The following is an 18,990-nucleotide window of genomic DNA, read 5'->3' as shown; positions in this document are numbered from 1 at the left end:
CCCAAGCTAAATTCAGTACATACCTCTTTGTAAACATGATACATCAAGCAACAATTCAATGACTTAATATTGGATATTTTCCCATTAATTCATGTCTTCATTAAATTTTAGAACATTTCGAGCATAAATATGATAGTGGTCAAGAAAAAGCTGGACAATTTTCAGTTAACCAAAACAATAAATCAAACTTCAGAATGGGTGAAAATTTTAAAATATTTAATAACAGAAACAGTATATTTTTGGCAAATAGTTAGTTCCTTCAAACCAGTAGCCTCCAAAATACTCTAAACACAAGTTCAACAATAGAAAATCAAATGTAACATTATTGCGAAATTCATGCAAAAATACCCAAAAATAGAGAACTGCACCAAAGTTCCACAACAGCGACAATGCTGTTGAGAAACACTCAAGGCCAGAACAAGACCTTGAGAACTTTCAAGGTTAGAAATGTTTGAATTTACTTAGATCAAGCAAGCTACATGAAAAAGTTTTTCCACAAAGATATCGTATTAAAAATTACAGTAAAAAATAATATCAAGCACTCATATATAAGAATAAACAACACAAACCTGTACAGGAATAGAAGGTCCAGCCTCATCAACACGATTCCCACCATCATCAAATAAAGCTCGCACCTGACCACGACACAACAAAATAAATAAATAAATTATTTCAAGACAAAATAATAAACAGTCCCTTTTTTAGCATTAAGTCCAAAGTAACCTTTCCAAAGGATTCCCCACAAACTATTATGTCCCCTCTTTTAAGAGTCCCATTTTGCACAATAAATGTTGCAACTGGCCCTTTAGATTTATGCAGACCAGCCTCAATAACAGTACCCTTCGCATTTCTGTTAGGATTAGCCTTCAACTCTTGTAACTGAAACAATCATGCACATAATCAGAATACTTGGAATGAGGATAAGAAGCAACAAAATTATTTCCATTCAGGAACATATTTCAGAAGGTGTCACATTAAAAGATATGGGATCCTATTAACTTCTATGCACTTCTATAATAACCAAACGCATCTTTGCATGTGTGTGTGTGTTTGTCATAGTGAGTTTAAAAAATGCCATTTGCACTGAACAACCAATCTGATAGCACATATCTCATTCTTATTCAATGAAGCTATAACCAATCCAAGTGACCAAACAATATTGTATATATACATATATATCTCGATGGTAATCAGAATTGATTGATAATTTAAAAAAGAGGAGAGAGAAAACAAGGAAAGCATGGGGATCATGCAATTCATTAAATAAGAGCCAAACGTGTAGTGATTTTCACTGAACCACCCAAATACCAATGCTTACACTGATGATCCGGGTAAGGGAAGTTGAAAGGAAGTCAGCAAAGAATACTGCTAAGTGCCAATGAAAACAATTCTGTGTACAATGAGTTAAGCCTTTGAGGGCAAAAAATTGGAGACAAACGAGATAACAGCTAGCACTTTCAGAGTCAAGTAGACTTTCCAAACAGCACCTGAAACTAACCTATACATAATGAGATCCTTCTTTTCAGTCATTTGACTGGCCGTCTAATTCACTTATTATCCACAGTTTTATTTGTTATCTGCATTAACAAGAGAATTCTACATTTTTTATCACTCATTCAAACAAATTGTGTCATCAAAGAACAGGCAATTCAACATGCAAAACTGAAAACAAGATCACTCCTTGGTTCTATCAGTTCGAACCTAATTTTGGAAGGAAAAAAAATATAAAATGCAAAGATAACTTAAGCAACCGAATAAAATTATTTCGTTCTAATTGCAGAAGAATGCCAAAGCCAAAATGCTGCACAACAATATAATTAACTCACCTCTGCAACAAGCATTATGGTTTCCAGCAAATCATCTACTTTCTCACCCTTCAGAGCACTGATCTGTTTAAGAAAAAAAAGAGAGAGTATAGGGATTGACCACAGGTATAAATCATAAAATAATGATGCATATAATGTTAAAAGAGAAAGGACCTGAACCATCGGGATGTCACCACCCCAGTCTTCTGGCATGAGACCAATTGAAGACAGCTCTTGCATGACTCTGTCAGGATTAGCTCCATCTTTATCAATCTGGTACAGTAGAAACAACAAGAACAAGAGTTACACCAACAATGAGCTAAACACAAGTTGCCAAGTTCCAGTAGTTTCCATCATTTTTATCTAACTGTGAAAAGAGAGTATCATTATATTTGACATACCTTATTTACAGCAATTATAATCGGTACACCAGCTGCCTTCGCATGTGCTATTGCCTCATTTGTTTGAGGGCGGATCCCATCATCAGCAGCCACTACAATGACAGCAATGTCTGTAACTCTCGCTCCACGAGCTCTCATAGCCCCAAATGCCTACAGCAGTGGACATTATATATATCATCTTAAAGGTAAGAAAGAGCAAGAAAGTTACAGTTATAGTTGAGTTTGTAATACAGTACCAGTGACAAGGTCTAGTCAAATGAACAATTAATCCAGAACAAATATGATCCAGCAGAAAAGATAAGACCAAAAAAATTTGCTCACTTGGCAAAGAAAGTAAAGTTAGGAGAGCTAATTGAGCAAAAAAACTTTACCTCATGCCCAGGCGTATCGAGGAAAACACATGGTTGTAATTTTCCATCAACAGAAACTAGCACCTTATATGCTCCAATTCCTTGTGTGATCCCCCCTGCTTCGGATGCAGCTACCTGCAAAAAATCTAGCATTCAGGCTTCTGTGAATAATGAGCACATCAGGACATCAACAACTGCAGATGGCCTTGGCAGCCAATTATCTAAATTCATTTTCGACAAAACTGAATAGACTTCCAATGCTGACAGATTATGTCACCATACAGATAAAGAAATAAAAACAGGTAGCTATAAATCACCTAGTATAACAAACCACAATCAGACCTTAAACTTTCTGTGAAAAGAAACAGAAAAAGAGGAAAAAGAAAAAAAAAAAAGGTAAGACATAAATCACCTAGTACAGCAAACCACAATCAGACCCTAAACTTTCTGTGAAAAGAAAAAGAAAAGAAATAGAAAACCGACATTAAGATAATTAAGCTTGAGCATACCTTGGTTTTACGGATATAATCCAAGAGGGTTGTCTGCCAAATGTATAAAACCAAACACATATTAGCAAAATCATGGAACCGAAACAATTTTTTTAAATTACTTTCCACTGACGTTCAAGTTAAAAAGACAAAAAAAATTAGAGAAATTACTAAGAAATGATGCACAAGATCTAGTCAACAGAAAATTTGCAGAAGTTTTACAACTTACCTTTCCATGATCCACGTGACCCATAATTGTAAGTACAGGAGGCCTGTCTTCCAGCTTGTCCAAATCTTCTTCATCAAAAATATCCTTCTTCCTAGCCATTTCTTCCACTTTAAAAGGGTCAGCATCTAAGACTTCCACTTCGTACTCCTTACATATCATCTTCACAATATCTTTGTCCAGAGTTTGAACCCCATCAAGCTTAATCCCCTTTGAATACAGGTACCCAAGAAGTTCGCCCTCACTAATTACCAAGTTTTCGGCTAACTCCTCGATCAACATTCCTTTCTCCCCAACCTCAAGAATTTCTACTTTGACAGGAGCTGCCTCTTTGGCAGCCTTAAGTTTAGCTGCCTTTCGGCTAGCTTTACTCCACTTCCTCCCTTTCCTTGCAGCACCAGGAATGGAGACATTCAGTTCAGATGTCTCCTCATCAGCAATGCCATCATCTTCAAAAATCCGTCTCCGAGCTCCACCTGAAGCCTTTTTCTTACCATAGTCATCCTTGAATTTTCCAGGGGCAGGACCCTTTCCAGGTTTTTTGGGGGCCAAGACCGCCTGAGCAATTACAGGATCAACCACTGATTTTTTTGTGGCAAACTTGTCAATCAAAATTGGTTTCCGTTCTTTACTTCTCACATGTAATTCACTCACATCTCTAGCCGATGACTTTGGAGCAGCCCCCACATCTTTTAATACAACAGGTTTCTTTATCATGGGCGGAGGAACTACAGACGGCTTTGCTTGTAGTTTGGGTTGAGGTCTCAAAGGTGGCTGCGCAGGCCTCAAAGGTGGCTCGGCAGGCCTCAAAGGAACATTCGACTGAGACTCCACCTGGACCTCTCCTCCCATTCTAGGCTTCTCTTTCTTATTATCAATCTTGGGTTCTTCCTTAACAACCTTTTGTACATTTGCAACCGTATCACCTTTCCTCCACACACTCTTCAATGTCTTAGTCTTCCTAGTTCCAGCTGAATTCCCAGGCCTATCATTTCTTCTATTATCATTCACATTAGACGCATTCCCATTCCCACTCTCTTTCCCAGTCTCTAATTTCTCAGCCTTCTCCAACACCTCATCCAACGACTCAATAACCTTATTCCTCTCTTCCTCATCTGAATCCCCACTCACTCTCGACGCATCCCAACCCACCGAATTCATCCCCAAAACTGGTTCACCCTTAACCCCCGGTGGTGACTTCAACACGGGTTTAGGAGCAGGCTTAAGAACAATCCCATTATCACTATTATCACCATTATCATTACCACTCTCATCTTTACTACTACTACTACTACTACTTCTTCCTGTATAAGTGTTAGAAGAATCAAGAGACACAGACCCATTGGCCTGGTCAGCAATAAAATCAGTTGCAGTAGTTGTTGTAGTAACAGAATATTTACAAACCCATCTCTTTTTACCCCTATAATTTGCTTTAGACAACAAAGAAACCCTCTTTACTAACGAATAACAAGACGATTCTGATGAAGAACCACTGGTGCCCACAACACTTATGCCTCCTAAACTAACCAAAGAAGCTAAAGAGGGCATACTTCCCACAAGAACCAACATGCTCAAAACAAAAACAGAAACAAAATTATTCTAATTTCTAAATTCTCATTCTAAAACAAGATAAATAATGGGGTTTAATTTGAAGAATAGAATGAGAATGAGAATAAGAAGCTTACCAAATAGGGAGATAAAGTGAGAGAGAACAGAGAAGTGAAAACAGAAGTGATTTTTTTGTGTTTAAGTTTTTGTTTTGCATTTATGTGGTGAGAAGGGGAATAGAGTGGGCTGGGTTGGGCATGTGTGGCTGGCTCTCTGCCTGTTAAAATCTTGTGTTTGTGATAACTGATAAGGTGTTTTCCTTGTGTTTTCTATATTTCAACCTCTTGTTTCCTTTTTTCTTTTGTCTTTTTCTTTTTAAAAAAATTATATATATATATTTTGCAAAACTATGGAAAATTCTCACTTTTGATTTTGTTTTTTACTTGGGTATGGCTTCGGCTTGAATTGGATAAGGACAAATACTCCAATTTTTTATAAAAATTTGTGGAAGGTCTAAAATTTTTTTTTTTTAAAGGGTTTCTAATTACTTTAATGATTAGAAGATGGAATTTTCACATATATTTTGCCTTTAATTTTTGGGTAAGGTTAATAATTCCTTTTATGGAAAGTAATATATATATATATATATAAATGATTAGAAGATGGAATTTTCACATATATTTTGCCTTTAATTTTTGGGTAAGGTTAATAATTCCTTTTATGGAAAGTAATATATATATATATATATAATTTTCTTCATGGATCATATTGTTAGTATTGGTATGGTCGAGCCAACTTAAATGATTTTCAGGATATGAGTAAATAACATCCACCCACCCAAAGTTTAGCGAATCTACAGGTTCCCACCCATGGTTTCATAAATCCCAGTTTCCCACCCTTAAATTAACATAATTAGTGATTTTTTGGGTACAGAAAGTGTTATTACCAAACTACCCTTGACAATTAAACTAATAATTTCTTTTTAACCCCCAAAATTTGTAGAATTAAAAGATAACCATATTACTTTCAAATTTATTTCCATAACACTCTTTTCTTTGACCCTAGATTGAAATAAGACGATCGCACCCTTGTGACCCTAGATCCGCCGCTATATGCCATTCTTCACTACCATCTCCGCCCCAAAACCATCAAATTAGCAACCACGACCAACCAAACAACCCAAAAAAGCGGCAATCGCGCAAGGGGAAATGATTTGTACCATATGCCAAGATGATTTGTACCCAGTTCAAATATTCCACCTGCAGAGATTAACGTCTGGTTTCTCTGAAAGACTCTGGCCTGGTGAGATTGTATCAGACCCTTAAAAGAAACGGATTTCGAAAAATAGAAACTAGAGAAGCAGCAAAAACACAGAAAACCATGTTTTCTTCATTATAGTACCCATTTCTTTGCAAATTTGTAACAGCCAACTAAATTGGCTTCAATTTTTTGTGTACAATAACTCTTTCCAATTAAAGTATGACTTTTGAAAAAAATCCCCAATAATTATCAAGCAATCTGCTTCTTAAAGTCTTCCCATACCACTATAAATTCCAATAATGTTTGACTAAATGCAGCGTATCAATTGTCGGCTTTAATTGTCGCGATAGCGCCTGGAAATCACAGACCTGCGTCGCTGAAGCGCGGGACACGGCCCACCAAGGGGTGGGCGGCGGTCTAGTGGGGGTGGGGTGTGAGAGGGAGTCAGGGGGCGCCGGAAATCGGCCAGACTTTCAACCAGTTAAAAAGAGAACAGCGTTTATTATTTTTGGGTAAAAAGACTTAAACACCCTTTGACAATTATATTAAATAGTTTTCTACTAATTTAAAGGTGGGAATTTGGAATTTATAAAATTATGGGTGGACGTCGGTTACTCTAAATTTTATAATTATTTTTTCTAGTACTTCGAAAATATCAACGGATTGTTAATTGAATTATCTAATGATTTAGGCTATTCACATTGACAAAATAATAATTATAATAATAAAGGAGAACTTATATTCACTATTTTTTTGGGGGAAAAAAGGGAACAAATATATTTTGAAAATGAATAATTTTATAAAAATTGTAAAGCTTTGATAGGGACATGCCAACAAATCTTAAAGATCCTGGCTTCGTTTGTTTCAGTTTTGGGAATACTACTTTTAGTATTCCCAAAAAAGTTAAACAGTAAAATACCTAAAAACTCAGATTTTTGGGAATACTACTCCCAATATTATTCAACTTTTTTTAAACCCCTTAAATTTGATAATTTAATTAAATACCCCTAAATATTTTTTTTTAAATTACAAAAATACCCCAGTAATCCATGTTTACCAGATTCCGGCCATCACTGTCAGAAAATGGCCAGAATCTGTTAGGATGGCACACTACCGGCTGAATCTAGCCGGTAGTGAGCGGATCTAGCCTTTTTCGGCCAGATCCACGGTGGATCTGGCCGGAAAAGGCCAGATCTAAGGCCAAAGATCTGGCCGTCAACGGCCAGATCTTTGGCCGTAAAAGTCGGTAACGACGGCCAACAAACGGTCGTCGTTGACCATCAACGACGACCGTTTGTTGACCATCGTTGACGAGCAAAAACGGCCAGATCTGGCCATAGATCTGGCCGAAAATGCCATATCGGCGCACGACCGGCAAGATCTAGCTGGTCATGCGTCGATACGGTGACTCCGGCCACCCTTCGGCGGTGGTGGCCGGCTGTCCGTATTTGAGGGTTGGTTGGGGGTGTTTTTGTTAACTTTTAATGTTTTATTATAGGGGTGTTTTTATAAATAAATAAACATAGAGGGTATTTTATTAATTTATAATTCTTACATCGTAATACCCGCCCAATTCAACTTTTTTTTAACTTTTTTCAAAAACCTTTTCCCAAAAACTCAAAATTTTGNCAAGGGAAAATAAAAGATTTCTGTCTCTGAAAACTAATACTTTAAAAGCTTGATTCATGTCAAAGTCAGTTTTCTGATAGGACTTGCCAGATTATTAACTAGTTCTGATCACTGATCAGAAAACAATAATAACTGTTTCCCATCAGTTTTCCATTCCTAATGGAATAATCTGATTCCAAGTATTAACTGTCTTTTACTTTCTGGACTATCTCTCTGCCCTCATGCTAGAATTCATACAATCTCATTTACTCTACATAATCCACCTAAACCTTTAGTAAGAAATTCCAAAGCTAGTGTCAAAAAAAGTAACCAGATTATAATAGATTTAGTATTTTATTCATATAATTTAAATGAAAATTTTACTTCAACTTCCAAGAAAGAAGAGCCGATACCTCAAATGCCAAAAATCCACCAGGTTTCAGCATTGAAGCAGCCCCATTGCATAGATGGAGAAGATCTTCCAGGCCATTAGGACCACCATCTAAGGCAAGTCTTGGTTCGTGTTCACCAACTTCAGCTTGAAGCCCAGAGATATGGTCACTTGGTATGTATGGTGGGTTACTCACAACACCAGAAAGCTTGCCTTCGACATCCTTCAATGTTTCGAACCAAAATCCCCGCCTTACCTCAATCTCATCCTGAATTCCATGTCAAACGGTTAAAAATGACAAGAGACAACAACATAAGCCGGTATGTACAAGTGAATATGATGACAGATCAAAGTACTAGCATACTGCTTTATTTTCTAATAAAAGAAAATGACATCTCTTTCCCTAATAATCCAACTGTTGAACCATTTAAACCTCAAAAAACTCAGCCCAATTTAACTGCATATATGTAATCATCTATGAACACAAACAAAATTCTCAATTCATTCCACATTTAACACAAGCATATCAATACACTAACCACATTTAACATGTCACAACAATCTAACAAAGAAAGCCATAATATTATAATTCTGCTAAAAACTAAGAAGACTCAAATAGCTTTTTAACCCACTAACCTGCAAACCATACCTCTGCACGTTAAGAGCGGCCACAGAACAAGCCACAGGATTCAAATCAATGGCAATAACCTTCCCTTGCTTCCCCAAAACTCTACCAATCCCAATGGCAATAGCACCAGAACCAGTCCCCAAATCAACCCACAACCCTTCTCTCAACTCCTCATTCTTCTCTATCAAATCACTCACCATATCAACCATCAACTCGGTCTCCGGCCTCGGAATAAAAACCCCTTCTTCAACACACAAAACCAAGTCCCTCCAATGCTCACACCCCACCAAATACTGTAAAGGTTTCCTTTTTTCAATCCTCTCCTTCCACAAACAATACAACTCATCCAAATCCACCCTCAAAATAACATGTTGGGGACTTTCTTGGATACCCAGTTGGGGAATGAGTGAATGGTCTTCGACAGAGTCCTCCAACAGCCAGTTGAGTTCTCTGCAAAGAAGAGAGGAGTCGGGGCCGTTGTCCGAGTGAAGAAAGGAGGAGCCGACCGAGGAGGCGAGAGTTTTGGCCCATGTGTACCATTTTTTGAGGTCTGAGAGAGGGGTTGAGTGGGTTGGTGGGCGTAAAAAGAGTGGGGTTTTGGGTTTTAGAGAAGAAGAAGATGATGAAAAGGAAATGGGTTTATGGAAAGTAGAGTGAAAAGGAAGAGAAGGTTTACGAAAAATTGGGAAAGTGTATGTTCGGATTAAGCTTATCTTCATTTTTCCCTCTCTTTCCTTCTTTCTTTCTTTTCCCCAGTTCTCGCCACAAACGGTTCCGTTTAAGTAATATCGGTCGACAGTTTAAACGACAACAGCAACGTTACTCTAAATAGTCTAATTAACATTTCTATTATTTTATTATATGATTATGAAAGGAAAAGTCAATTACAAATATCAAAACCCTCTTTTTTCATAATTATAAGATGAGTAATATTCCACTTATAAATAAATCTTATATAAATATTCATACAGAGTGATGTGGTAAAAAATAAATGAAAAAGTAAATATAATGAATTTAACTTTTTATTTTACTCTTTTATTCATTTTTTACCACTTCATCTTGTATGAAATTTTTGTAAGTATAGTATTATTATTATAAGATATATAATACTTTTTGTATAAGCAAAAAATCTACCTTTACGGAAATAGGGTTTGATCCCGTGAGGTTAAGGCCACTAGCAATCTGCTGCACCTGCACATGCGAGGAAACAAGCGTGAAGCGAATGGAAAATATCGGGGTGGTGTTTGTCGTAGGCACTCCGACACTCAAGTCAGTAAGGCTGAATGAGGATGATTTAGTGAGGGTTAGAGAAAGAGATGGTTACCAGAAGTCTAGTCGGAGACCACAACTACGGTAGTGATATGAGGTTCCTAAGAGTGAGAACTACGAAGTTAGAAGGTGTAATCTGTGTGTCCTCTTGTGAAAGGGTTGGCCTCTACTTAAATAGCGACTGTAGGATCTTCAAGTCCTAATAGGACTGTGATTCCTTGGAGGTTGAGAGGTTCAGTGAATAGGAAAGCTTTTGATTCCCTTGCCTTAGTAGGAGAAAAAGTCCTAGTTGGTCTAAGATACGGATCTTAGACGAGTTAGGTTAGTAATGGATCCTTTCGGTAGAATCCGAATAGTACCGAAATAAGAAATAGACAACCTTGGGGTATAAATAAACCCTAGGTCCAATAGATGATCTTGGATCAAAAGGCCTAGGGCCAAACAAGCTGATGATAAGGCCTGAACGACTCGGGACCTTTATTGATTGGGCTCAAGCAGTGAGCAACAGGGTAGATGTGGTGAGCGGACCTAATATACAAACTCTGTTGTGAGCCCAATCGGAATTGGGCCATGGCTCCGGGCTTTGTTGAAGGTGTCTTCGTCTTTGGGCCTATTTGGCGGAGGACATTTTTTGGCCCTAACAGTTTGCCCCTTACTCTCTAAGTTAAGAAGCGCTTAGCTTAGAGAGTAGATGTTGCGTGAAGGTGTGCTTAATCGTCTTTTGTGACCGACTGGTTGGACATGTGAATGTGCTACTTCTCTGTTCGCGGAACCAAATAGTATAGTTTTTATTATAGGTTATGCATTCGGTACACTAGGCCGAGTGGGTGGGTGGAGGTGAAACACAAACATGCCTTCACTCGGCGTATCTGATCGAGTGAGGGAGTGGAATGGACCTTGATGGCCTTGCCTGGTGCATCGGATCGAGGGAAAGCATGAAAGAATCTGCTAGAGGTGTCCTCACTTGGTATGTCGAACTGAGTGAGAAGATATGCGAAACGTCCCATGAAGGTGTCCTCACTCGGTGTATCGAGCCGAGTGAGAGGGTGTGTGAGCTATCCCATAAAGGTGTCCTTAATCGGTCTATCGAGCTGAGTGAGAGTATGTGCGAACTATCCCATGAAGGTGTCTTCACTCGGTGTATCGAGCCGAGTGAGAGTATGTGCGAACTATCCCATGAAGGTGTCCTCACTTGGTGTATCGAGCCAAGTGAGAGGGTGTGCGAGCTATCCCATGAAGGTGTCCTTACTCGGTGTATCGAGCCGAGTGAGAGTATGTGCAAACTATCCCATGAAGGTGTCATCACTCAGTGTATTGAGCTGAGTGAGAGTATGTGCAAACTATCCCATGAAGGTGTCCTCACTCGATGTATCAAGCCGAGTGAGAGGGTGTGTGAGCTATCCCATGAAGGTGTCCTCACTTAATGTATCGAGCCGAGTGAGAGGGTGTGTGAGCTATCCCATGAAGGTGTCCTCACTTGGTGTATCGAGCTGAGTGAGTATGTGCGAACTATCCCATGGTGTCAGTACTCGGTGTATTGCACCGAGTGGAATACGTTAGGGTCATTCTGGTAGTGGTGCCTTAGGCTGATTGGTTGAATCCGAATGAGTAGGTGTATGCGCACTCCCAAACAAGTGGCTAGTTCACTCGATCGGGATGACCAAAAGGGTGAAGGTTGTGTTTTGCTTTGACAGCGTTTGTCACGAGGCTGGAGAGCCGAGGTTAAATAATCAATACATCCGGTGCTAACTCCACTTGGTCGGGCGAACCAAGTGAGTGGTTAGCTTCTCCATGGTGTATGCATGATGTGGCGGCCGCGAACCCGGAATAGGTAATGTGAAGCTGAATAATCCATCTCTCGACACGTGTATGATCGAGATGTCTCTTTTGATTTTGGGCGGGAAAATGGAATCATACTATTCGATGACCAATCAGAGGTTGCCACGCATAAGCTTTGATAGCTTTCGTCGATAAAAGTGTGGAGGCGACTATTCATTTCATTTTATTTTATTTTTCATTTCTTTCTTCTATCTTCGCGATTTCTCTCTGTTTAAGTTTTTCTCTGCAATAGTGAAAGTTTTCGGGAACTTTGGCCATTTTTACAGTAAATGCTTGCTTCCTTGTATTGTTTTTCGTTTCTTTTCATCCTTTTCTTGTGTTTACGGTACTTTTGAAAGAATTTGGGTGAGGTTTGGTAGCTTTTTTAGGGGAGTTTGAAAAGGAGGCGTTGTGTTTATTTGACTTGAACAGGGTAGGCAAACTGAATGATTTTAAATCTTTGATTTGGCATTTGGGAGATTTTGTGTGTTTAGATTGATTTGGCGTGGTCTGCGTTTGGAGATTCCAGGTTTTCTGGATTTTCTGGGTTTAGGGAGGTCAGAAGATGGAGTCAACTTATGTAGGCTTCCCATTCGGCTCATCTCGGTCAGCTTGACTAGGTTGAGTGATGTGGTTTGAGTGAAGTCTGGTTTTTCGGTAAAGGCTAGGTTACATAGTTCGCTCGGTCTCCCAAGTTAAGCAAAAAGGGATCTGAACGAAGGGTTAAGGTAGTTGGTACTCGGTCATCTTGACTGAGCTGAAACTTTATGTAGAGGCAAACAGTTAGCTTGATATCAGAGCCTGTCAATCAATCGCTCTGGGCGAGTAGAGCTTTTGGAACTGAGGATACGATTTGGTATTGAAAAACCAATCGGTTGCCTAGGTCAAGTGGCTAAGGAGTTGAATGTCGCAGTCAAAGTTAAGCGGCTTGAGTGGGATGGAGATGGAAGTTGGGAATGAATACGAGAATGCCCAAACGATGGCAGTGATGTCAGAGGGTGGAGACGTTCTGGTCAGCATATCGAAGGAGGTGAATGTGGCCACTCCTGGGCCGAGCGACACCGCCCCGAACAATGGTGATTCGGATGGGCAAGGGACGAGTGGGGAAACTCCGATGAAGCCAATGGTTTCGAAAGTTTTCCCTCCAGCAGTAGTGGCTCCGAGGACGAGTCGAGTCGGCCCGGTAGCGGGATATTGAATAAGGACTATCCGCCCTTGTTGAAGGAGAGTGATGTGTGATGGATTAGGACAATGTACCATATTCCAGAGTCCTTCGAAATTAGGGTGCCGAAGTTATACGAGAGGGTCAATTGGGAGGCAAAAGGTTAGGTGAGTGCCTACGAGAAATGTTTCCATGACGGGCTAAGGCTTCCTATTCCCCGTCTAGTTTAGGAGGTCTTGAACCATTTTATGATTGTGCCGACTTAGATTATACCAAATGGGTGGAGATTGGTGATGGCTTTGGAGGACATCTGTGTGTGAAATCAGGTGATGTTTGGGCTGCACAAGCTGCTATACTCATATTTTCTAAAGGAAAATGACAAGGATAAGGGTCAGTACACGATCAATCTTAGGCACGATCGGGCTCATCTCATGACTGACCTCTAGTCGAGTGATAAAAACTGGAAGGAACGCTTCTTCTTCATGAGGGGTGAAACGATCTTTGAGGAGAGAGGCTAGGGTGAGATCCCGTATACTTGGCGAGCGACTGGTGAGGAACTTAGTCTTTATTCATGCTTTGATTACTAAAGTCTTATTTTGTTTCTCCTTTGCAGGTCTTGAATTCAATCATGTCGGGCAAAGTGGGGACAGCTTGAACGTGTAGACTAGAAAGGTTCTTGCTATTGCTGGGGCACAGAGGGATTGGCGAGTAGTGTTGGAGGAGGCGAATCTAAGGACGAGTCACCTGTGGGCTAGAGTTGGTGCGATTTAGTGATGTATCCCTTTCCCTTCACTAAAGCAGACTTGGATTGTGCTGCTCATCCGCTACTTCAATCATATTTTGTCTGGTAAGTCAAGGCTTAACCTACTAACCGTTAAGGAATTTACAATTGCAGAGAAACTTATGAAGAAGTTAACCGTCCCGAACGCGAGTGAGTCTATCGCGAGACGTCGCAAGAAGCAAAAAATGGACTCTTCGACTAAAGAGGAGAGGAAGGTGGAAGATGTAGTTGTGACTCCACCCGGACAACCGCTTGCGCCTAGGGCTGGGTCATCCAAGATGGTGGTCTTGGATGAAGAGACTGAGATGCTTACTTTTAGTATCCCAGCTTCCGTGTCAACCTATTTGGATGCCGCTTCCATGAGCAAGCTGATCGATTCGTTCCTGTTCCCAGCGGATAAGAGCCAATTGAACCAAATGGGCGTGGTTGTGGTTGTGGCTGCTGACTTTGGTGTTTCTTGCGCTTTCCAGGTATGAGCCAGATTTTTATCTTACTGTACTTGTAGTAACTATACACTGATCGAGTGGTTTTATCATACAGGCTTTCACAAGCAGCTTACATTTTAGGAAATCCATCATGTCACAAGAGAAGAAGATACAAGATGTTTCTAAATCCAACGCCAATCTATGACACAGAGAGGCAACAATCCATAAAGTTGAGCGGGAAAACTAGCGGTGGTTGAGGGAGTTCGAGGCTGAGCTGGAGCGATTGAAGAAGGAGCTAGCCGAGAAGAACGCAAAGTTTGAGTCGCTGAGAGAGCAGTGCCTTAGTATTGCCAACGACGCCATCATCAGAGCTAGGGGAGAGCTGATGCTGGAGTACAAGGCTGGGAACACTGCCCACAGGAACCTAAATGAGGACATCCAGCTCTTGCGAGAGATGGAAAATGATGAGGTTGCCGGTCACGCGGATTATGCTGAGAAGCTGGTCGGTGACCAGGTATTTGACCTCGTTAGTCAATCGAAATGGTTAGTTATAGAGGATATCGATGACCAGGCTGCGGGGACGACTACTGAGGTCAATGACAGGGTGACTGAGTAGGAGATGGGTGAGACGACTCGTACTAACGATATGGGGCATGATGCCCCTTAGGCTTATGTTTATTTTTTTTCTCCTGTATTTCTGGGGCCTGCGATGCCCTTTCATGGCGTGTGTGCCTTTTTGTACCTAATACTTACCTGTTTGGGGCTTTTTGTTTATCTAATATTTAGCCATTTTGGGCTTTATGTTTCTGCTTGTGTTTCTATTTTACTGCTTTCTTCATGGATGGATGGATTGATTGCTTGTAGATGTGTGGGGGTTGAACATTCTTTCCTAGGTAATCACCTTGTAGAGATATCTTGTCTAGGGCGGAACATTGTAGTTGAGACAGCATGGTTCGGTTCGAGTGCGTGAACCGATACAGCCAGTTTAAACCGACTACTTGTGTTGTGATGTGGACGAAACCAAGTGGCTGAGTTGTTAGTATCGCTTCAAAGGTGATAGGAACATTTCAGTATGGGTCGACTGGAGATGTAAGCCATTGAGTTATTTTTGGTCGGGTTAGGTTGACCAAAGGTGTAAATTTGCATGAATTGTTAAGTCGGTCTAGAACAAGTCGGTCTGGGCCGACTGACAGTGTAAGTCAATGAATCTATCTGAGCTGATTGAAGATGTAAGTCAATGAATTGATCTGAGCTGATTGAAGGTGTAAGTCGATGAATCGGTCTAAGCTGATTGAAAGTGTAAGTCGATGAATCGGTCTAAGCTGATTAAAAGTGTGAGTTTCCTTGAATTGCTAAGTCAGTCTTGGCCGACTGAATGTGTAAGTCAATGAATCGGTCTGAGCCGATTGAAGGTGTAAGTTTTGCATGAATTTGTTAAGTTGGTATGGGCCAACTGGAGGTGTAAGTCAATGAATTGGCCTAAGCTGATTGAAGATGCATGCCATTATATCATTGAATAGTTCTTTTATTTAATTCAGGCCACGAGGCCAACTGAAGGTGAGGGAGGTAGACAGGCCCATTCACCCTTTTTAAAACAAAAACAAGAATAAAGAATTGACGCTGAGATAAATTTGACTAAAAATAGTAGCGTTTGAGGTAGATTGTATTCCAACTACTACTGATGTCCTTGCCCTCGAGGGTTTGAAGTTTGTAGGCGCCCTTTCCTACTTCCTTGGCGATCTTGTAGAGTCTTTCCCAGATAGGGTTAAGCTTGCCAGAGTTGATCTCCTTAGTGTTTTGAAAGACTTTGCAGAGGACCCAGTCGCCTTGTTTGAAAGTTCTTACTCTGACATTACGATTTTAGTGTCGAGCGGCCTGCTACTAGTAGATTGCATTGCGAATGTTTGCCTGCTCGCATAATTTGTCAACTGTATCCAAGTTGTGACAAAGGTTCTGGCTGTTGGCTTCTTCATCCAACCATTGGAGTCTAGTTGAGCGGACCGATACTTCGGCTGGATGACTGCCTCAGATCCATATGTTAGGGAGAAAAGGGTTTCACTAGTGGACGAGCGGGCTGTTGTTCGATAAGACTAGAGGACCGCTAGTAGTTCGTCTGCCAATGCGCCGTTAGCTTTCTGGAAGCGTTTCTTTAAAGTCTGGATGATTGTTTTATTTGATGATTCAGCCTGGCCGTTCGATAAGGGGTTGCGACGGGTAGAGAAGTTGAACTTGATCCCCCACATGTCACAGAAGTCTCTGAAGCCTGAGCTAATGAATTGGGATCCATTGTCGGTGACTATTTCCTTTGGTATTCAAAATTTGTAGATGACATGTTTCCAAATGAAGGCTTTTAACTCCCGGTTTCTGACTTGGTCAAGTGCTTTAGATTCGATCCACTTAGTAAAATAGTCGGTGACCTCCAACATGAAGACTCGTTGCCTAGGTATGGTCAAGAGTTTTCTAACTATATCCATCACCCACTTCATGAATGGCCAAGGCGTGAGAGTGGAGTTAAGTCGCTCAGGTGGGAGGTGTGAGACATGGGCGAACCTTTGGTAGCTATCGCTTTTTTTCACATAGGATATTGAGTTAGTACATATAGTTGGCCAATAATAACCAGCGGTGATCACTTGGTGGGCAAGGCTGCGTCCTCCTGCATGGTTTCCGCATTCGCATTCATGGAGTTCGGCGAGAACATACTTGGCTTCTTCTAGGCTTATGCATGTGAGGTAGGGGCCAGAGAATGACTTCCTAATGAGTTAACCCTCGTATATGGTGAATCTTGCAACTTTTGCTCTCAGACGGCATGCTTTATTCTTGTCAGTTGGAAGCTTATCATATTCCAAGCCTAGTTAGTAAAAACGCTTATTATACGTGAATTATACGGATAGCCGTATAATTCGCGTATAAAACGCGCGTATCCGGATTTTATAAAATCTGCCGTATAAAACGCGAATTATAAGGTTTATCGTATAATTCACGAATTATTCGCGAATTATTCGCGAATTTTTGAAAAAAAAAAAACATAATCTCACACCCCCAAAACGACGTCGTTTTAGTGGGTTTATACAAAAAATTAAAACAGATCTGGTTCACTGGTTCAGTCGTTCTTCTTCAATTCTTCGGTAGTTCAGCAGCAAATCTTCTTCCTCAGTTTGGTTCTCTTCTTCCTCAGTTCTTCTTCAGCTTTTCTTCCTCTGTTCTTCACGTTTTCAGATTTCTTCATCTCTTGTTCTCTTCTTCCAGGCTTCAACTTCAATTTTGGGACTTCAAGGTACACACTTTACACTTGTTCTCTTCTCTTTGAATGTTATTGGTTGATTGCTTGTTTTTGTGTTGGTGTGACTTGTGAGTAGTAGTAGACTAGTAGTAGGAGGGGGTGGTGGGGTCGTGTAATCGTTGGCTAAATTTAAATTCTTGTGGACGAAACGAACAAAGTAGGGGCAGGCTTATCAGTTATTGGTCCCAACATCATTTTACACTTATGTAATAAGGCATAAATTAGCATGAATGATCTCTGGTTTCAGGCTTATCAGTTATTGGTCCCAGCATCAATTAAATATGTGAACAATTTATCAGGTTATACCTGAATCATGAATGAGTCTCTGGTTTCACTGTGTTTATCAAATCTTCGTCCCTTTTCACAAACAGTCCAGAGCAAATGGATACACATCAAACTATCTTCAAGGTGATGGATTTGTTTGAAACATATTTGATGAAATGCTTGTGAGAGACTGAGAGTTATATTTGTATTTGTATTTGCTTTTTTGGCTTCTGCCGGATCTTAGTTGGGAAGGGAATGAACTTGATTTGGATTTATTGTTGCTGTCGAATTCGTTGGAAAATGCCCAGAAAATTTAGCAGCTTTTACTGACTGAGTGACTGCAGTTTTAACTTTTAACAACTGAGCAATTGAGCAAAGTAACTTCTTTTGTTTTAGTCTTTGATTTAACGGTTGTTTGGACAATTTGTTAGAATATCTTAGTTGACAAAGTTTTTATTAGTTTATGAATGAAAAACGTTTTTTGAATTCTTTGTCTTGTACAATTCTACTGTCATTTTAATGTAAGATATATGGGAACATTATCTTGTATTGGCTTTTGTATTGTTCTCACCGAAAAAAAAAAAAAAAAGAATATATTTATGATTAAAAAAGACTTTTGATTTAGATGTCAAAGATGAAAATTCCTTTATATTATACCTACAGAGAACATTCTTTTGATGTCAAAACTAAGATTGATATTACCGTATTTTTCAAAACGTATTATTGACAATGTACCATATTAAATACGTATATATCCGTACCGTATTTTTCCCGTATCCGAATTTTATGGCCGAATTTTTATAAACGTATTTTTTACCGTTTACTGTATTATATCCGTATAATTCCCGTACCCTTTTTTTGTCGTACCCGTATTTACTAACTAGGGTTCCAAGTATTCGATTATTGGGGTCATCTAGGAGTCAGCTGGTTCGACATCCATTACTTGTTTGGGCTCTTTCGGGTTGGGCAACTTGTTCGTTGGATGTTCCTTCCAGTCAACTGGCCATTGGAGGAACAGTAGTGGGATGGATAACTGGGAGGAGCCTTGAAGGCTAAGCCGAGGTTGGCAAGGGCATCAGCATGGGTGTTCTCTGCTCTTGGGACTTGGGTGATAGAGAATTCTTTGAAGGCAAACTGTATTTCTTTGATCAAGTTCAAGTAAGTTATCATCTTTGAGTCTTAAGCTTGGTAGGTGTCTTGTAGCTGGTTGACTACGAGTTGAAAATCAGACTTTACCTCCAGCTTTCTCAATCCAATCTCTTTAGCCAGAGAGAGTCCAATGATAA

General features: G+C 40.0%; 2 protein-coding genes across 2 annotated transcripts; both read right to left on the bottom strand.

Moving 5' to 3' along the window:
- Window positions 1–347: 347 nt before the first annotated feature.
- Window positions 348–5,937, bottom strand: LOC116115060 (translation initiation factor IF-2, chloroplastic-like). Its single transcript, XM_031401190.1, has 9 exons — window positions 5,905–5,937; window positions 3,274–4,869; window positions 3,066–3,098; window positions 2,578–2,691; window positions 2,207–2,356; window positions 1,980–2,078; window positions 1,827–1,889; window positions 724–879; window positions 348–635 (listed from the first exon to the last, which is right to left on the bottom strand). Exons 1-9 carry the CDS (start codon window positions 5,935–5,937, stop codon window positions 543–545), a joined length of 2,337 nt encoding a protein of 778 aa, XP_031257050.1. The 3' UTR covers window positions 348–542.
- A 2,129-nt stretch (window positions 5,938–8,066) lies between these two features.
- LOC116115058 (release factor glutamine methyltransferase-like) lies at window positions 8,067–9,425 on the bottom strand. Its single transcript, XM_031401189.1, has 2 exons — window positions 8,714–9,425; window positions 8,067–8,345 (listed from the first exon to the last, which is right to left on the bottom strand). Exons 1-2 carry the CDS (start codon window positions 9,422–9,424, stop codon window positions 8,067–8,069), a joined length of 990 nt encoding a protein of 329 aa, XP_031257049.1. The 5' UTR covers window position 9,425.
- Window positions 9,426–18,990: the final 9,565 nt, after the last annotated feature.

This window comes from Pistacia vera, unplaced genomic scaffold, assembly GCF_008641045.1.
Source record: "Pistacia vera cultivar Batoury unplaced genomic scaffold, PisVer_v2 Contig73, whole genome shotgun sequence".
Lineage (NCBI taxonomy): Eukaryota > Viridiplantae > Streptophyta > Magnoliopsida > Sapindales > Anacardiaceae > Pistacia > Pistacia vera.
This window is presented reverse-complemented; position numbering and strand designations above follow the sequence as displayed.